Source organism: Lolium rigidum, chromosome 6, assembly GCF_022539505.1.
Source record: "Lolium rigidum isolate FL_2022 chromosome 6, APGP_CSIRO_Lrig_0.1, whole genome shotgun sequence".
NCBI lineage: Eukaryota > Viridiplantae > Streptophyta > Magnoliopsida > Poales > Poaceae > Lolium > Lolium rigidum.
In genome coordinates, this window is record NC_061513.1 from 93834298 (window position 1) to 93838510 (window position 4213).

Sequence of the window (4213 nt, forward strand, 5' to 3'; positions counted from 1 at the left end):
AGATAATTGCCAGTATAGATAAAATTAGGAATTTTTTTTTTACTTGACACGCCTAATGGACCACCGAGATTCTCCATCCGGTCCTCACTGTGTCGACATTTGCCTTTACACAGAGCCGTATCCCAGCGCGTTTATTCCCAAAAATCCATTCCTTAATTCACAAGAGAAAAATCATAACACCCTCGCCCAATAACGCCTTGTACCTAGCGCTAGCGCACACAAAACAGACACCCCGGGGCGGAAAAAGGAGCGAGGGCTCTCTCCACCCGGACCTCTCGTCTCCTGGCTCTCAAGAAAAAAACAGGTAGCCCCGATCCCCCATCGCCTTTCCCCTCCTCCGATTTCCCTCAGATCGGCGCGAGTACGCCCCGGCCCTGCCCCGATCTGGATCCGTCCCGACGCTCCCGTAAATTTCACCCAATTTTGTTGGCTGTGCCTCGATTGATCTGATGTTGGTGTTGCCCGCTCCGGTTAGATCCGTGGTCTGGTCGTGGTAGGGCCCGTGGCGCGTCGATTTGACGTGCGCCGGCGGCGATTCGCGCGTCGCCGTCTCGATTTGATGCGTGTTTTGTTCTGCGCCCCTCGGATCGTTGGCGTCGATCTGTTGTGGGATGTTGTGATTCGGTAGAATCATTCGGATGCGGGCTGTTGGGGCTGCGTATTTTGTTGTTAAATTTGTTGTTGATCTGGTTTAGCAGCGGTACTAGGGGTTGATAGTGTGACACGATGTTCACGGACCATGACATGTTGCTGTGCTATCATATATATGGTCAATAGAATTCGATGATATGACTGGTTGTATTAAGTTATTTTTCTTTGGATGGGCTTTATGCTGGTTTGTTTGATTTCGTCAGCCTGAGAATTGCTTGGTTGCGTGGCTATAATGAAACGGACATGATAGGAATTACTGCATAATTACTTAGTGTGAACTTCTGCCTTCGAATTGATTCTGTATTCCAGGACACCAATATTTTGTCATTTTTATTTGAAAGAGGAGGTCAAGATTTGTTTGAACATTGTCGGTCCAGAGAAGTTGTAACTTTAGGGTCTATATGTTACTTCGGACGAGTCAGTACGCACTATTTCGGTTCAGTGATGACCTTAACATAATACTTTGAAGAATTAAAATGGCGTACTGTATTGCATGTTGTTTGTCATGCTACCAATTTGGTGTGTGTACTAATAATAAAATCATGTCTTAAACTCTAGAATTAATTAATTTTAACAGTTCTCATAATGTGTAAATGTAATCAAAGCAGGAGCTTATCATGGCTTCAAAACGTATCCTCAAGGAGCTAAAGGACTTGCAGAAAGATCCTCCGACATCATGCAGTGCAGGTATCAGCCAGATTTATTCTTCCAGCTTTGACCAATTGCCACAATGAATGTATCTTAGCATTGATATACGATGTGGCTGTGTGAATTTTTTTGGTCATGTTCTTTGGTGGAACTACAGGGTAATCTTCATAATGTGTACCCTTTAGCATGCAGTTGGACATTTTTGCTGTATGCACTTATTTATGTTTGTAAATACATTTGCAGCCAAATATTTTTGTAACTTCGGTCTCCACATCTGTAATGGTACTGGTCAATTATTGTCGTGTGCTGTCCCTTTGATAATTGTGCTATTTTAGGGTGTGTTCCATTTTGTTCTGTTCCTTATCATCAAAATTTAATATGACATGTGTCTTGATGTACACAGTTTTATTCACTACTCTTGCGGCATGTGAATGTATCACCATACCAGTTGCCGTTTTGTTGGTGTCCTGGTGTGGTTGACTAGCTAAATTTGTTGTTTGGTTTTCAAGAAATGTATCTAACATGCAGTTAGTGTGTTTCAAAGTAAATTCTAACTTAACAAGTTACGAATAATCGTTAACAACCACAGCAAGTGATCGTCAGATCTTCTAGAATCATTGATTATGAATTTATAGGTTTCTATTTATACAGGTCCCGCTGGTGAGGATATGTTCCATTGGCAGGCAACCATTATGGGTCCGCCTGATAGTCCGTATGCTGGAGGTGTTTTCCTAGTGAATATCCATTTCCCCCCGGACTACCCCTTCAAGCCTCCGAAGGTTAGTGGTTAAACATGTCTCAGAGAAGAAAATCTCCTTGCATGTTTCTCATCTTTATCAAAAGATTGTGTTAGGATGTCTCTCCCTTGTATGTTTCATAGATGTATCTGTTCTTTCATGCGATTTATGTTCATCCCGACATTTTGATATTATATGGATAACTAAAATATTTTGATATCTTTAAAAGGAAATTCTTATGACAGGCTGATGGTCACTTATCTTTTCTTTTTTCTGTTGCTTGTCAAAAAAAAAAAAACGCATCATGTTCTTTTTAATGGTAGCGAGTCTTGAGCTTGTTCCTATGTTCTTTGGTTCTAAGCTGGCTCCTCTTTTTATCAGGTATCTTTCAAGACAAAAGTCTTCCATCCGAACATCAATAGCAATGGAAGCATATGCCTCGACATTCTGAAGGAGCAATGGAGTCCTGCTTTGACAATCTCTAAGGTACTGTCATAACAAATCATTCCCTTGTTCCTATTAATGTGATGTATGCATAAAAAGTGAATGAGTCAAATACCTGATACTCATATATATTCTTGATGAGTGATGAGCTGCCCACTCATTGCAGTGCTTCATTATATTAGTTTACAAGCTTGCCTGTTTGGTTGATGGTACTTGATGAGCACACTTTAGAAGTTCTGCAGTTTGCCATCTGGCTCTGGCTGGTGTGTTCATTTTTTCGTATAATCTTTTGCTGAGAGTCTTAACCGTTTATCCAAGTCCAGCCATTTAGACGCTAGAACAATGCAGACATGGAGGCTTAAATCTGTTTAAATCGTCCTAATTATTGTGCATTTCACCAAACTAGTTTTCAGTTGGGATATAAGGATTAAATGATTCCTCTTTTCACATATAATCTATGATTACCGTTGGGTGCCTTGCAAGTTGCATCCCATGTAGCTCCATCGCTAATTCCCTGTTTTGTTATGTTCACCAGGTTTTGCTTTCAATCTGCTCGCTGCTTACCGACCCCAACCCGGACGATCCTCTTGTCCCTGAGATTGCCCACATGTACAAGACGGACCGGTCTAAGTATGAGACGACAGCCCGCAGCTGGACGCAGAAGTATGCCATGGGATGATCCAAAGCCCCGTGCTCGTATCTGCTGCTTGCTTGCTTGCATGCAGAAGATTGTGTCGCTGTCCCGAGAAACTATTTCTGGGCCATTATTTTCTTTGATTTCCTTGTTGGTCGTGTGTGTCTCCCCGATCCATGTAGGATCGTGTCGTAGTCAAACATCAACCTATCATTGCCAAAGTCGATAATGAAATTGACATATGCTTCTCGTGATAACTATATGTTAGTGTTGATGTTATCTTTCAGCATCTGGTGACTGGAGATGTTTGCTCTGTGCCTGGCCATTCGTTTGTCTCTGTTGAGGCTGGACTAGTTGTGCTTTTTGAACGTATAGCATGCTTATATCTAGGCTGGCATGGCCGGAATTTCTTAAGCTGTGATGTGCAGCCAGTTCCTGCAAAGTTCACATCGCTGGACCATGCGCTCTGCTGACGCATCTTGAAATCTCGTTCTTGCCAAATGACGGTACACCCTTACTAACAGTTAACCCGAAAATGAGATCTCATTCTTCTTACCAAATGCCGATACACCCTTACTAACAGTTAAGCAAAAAAAAAATGTCTGATGCACGCACTTGTGATAGGCTCACAGGGTATCACCGCAAGTTCCAAATCAAGGGTGTGTTTAGTTTTTGCCCAGGGTTCTGTACTGAAGATTTGGCAAGCCAGATGATCCTCTCCCAGACATTGCACCTCTTTTACTCGAATATGTAAGTATGATATTAATGGATAAATAGGTATCATGTGTTTTTTTTTTGTTTGGCTTCCCAAAACTCGGGTCTAGGTTTTTTCTTCCCCATGATCTGTCCAATATCGGCAGATGAATGAACAAAGATGGTGAAGCAGTATTTACATGTCAAAAGGTTGGCAACTATCCAAACATAGACCATGAATCCATCCTGTCTACTAGTGTTAGAATCGCTAGACATACTATTATTATTAATATATTTCTAGGAAATAGTATGCCAAGATGGTTAGAGCGTCGTGCTAATAACGCGAAGGTCACAGGTTCGAGACCTGTATGGGCCAATATTTTTTGTTTTCGTATACGTGAATTAA

General features: G+C 41.7%; 1 protein-coding gene across 1 annotated transcript; it reads left to right on the forward strand.

Moving 5' to 3' along the window:
• Nucleotides 1-215: 215 nt before the first annotated feature.
• On the forward strand, nt 216-3371 carry LOC124660123 (ubiquitin-conjugating enzyme E2-17 kDa-like). The gene is made up of 5 exons (XM_047197913.1): nt 216-304; nt 1260-1338; nt 1951-2078; nt 2418-2522; nt 3016-3371. Exons 2-5 carry the CDS (start codon nt 1269-1271, stop codon nt 3157-3159), a joined length of 447 nt encoding a protein of 148 aa, XP_047053869.1. The 5' UTR covers nt 216-304; nt 1260-1268; the 3' UTR covers nt 3160-3371.
• Nucleotides 3372-4213: the final 842 nt, after the last annotated feature.

Bases quoted from the DNA above. Each gene is read 5' to 3' on its own strand.
- LOC124660123 (XM_047197913.1), top strand. From the start codon at position 1,269: ATGGCTTCAAAACGTATCCTCAAGGAGCTAAAGGACTTGCAGAAAGAT. The intron at 2,079-2,417 runs GTTAGTGGTTAA...TCTTTTTATCAG, and splicing joins ACCCCTTCAAGCCTCCGAAG to GTATCTTTCAAGACAAAAGT. The intron at 2,523-3,015 runs GTACTGTCATAA...TATGTTCACCAG, and splicing joins CTGCTTTGACAATCTCTAAG to GTTTTGCTTTCAATCTGCTC.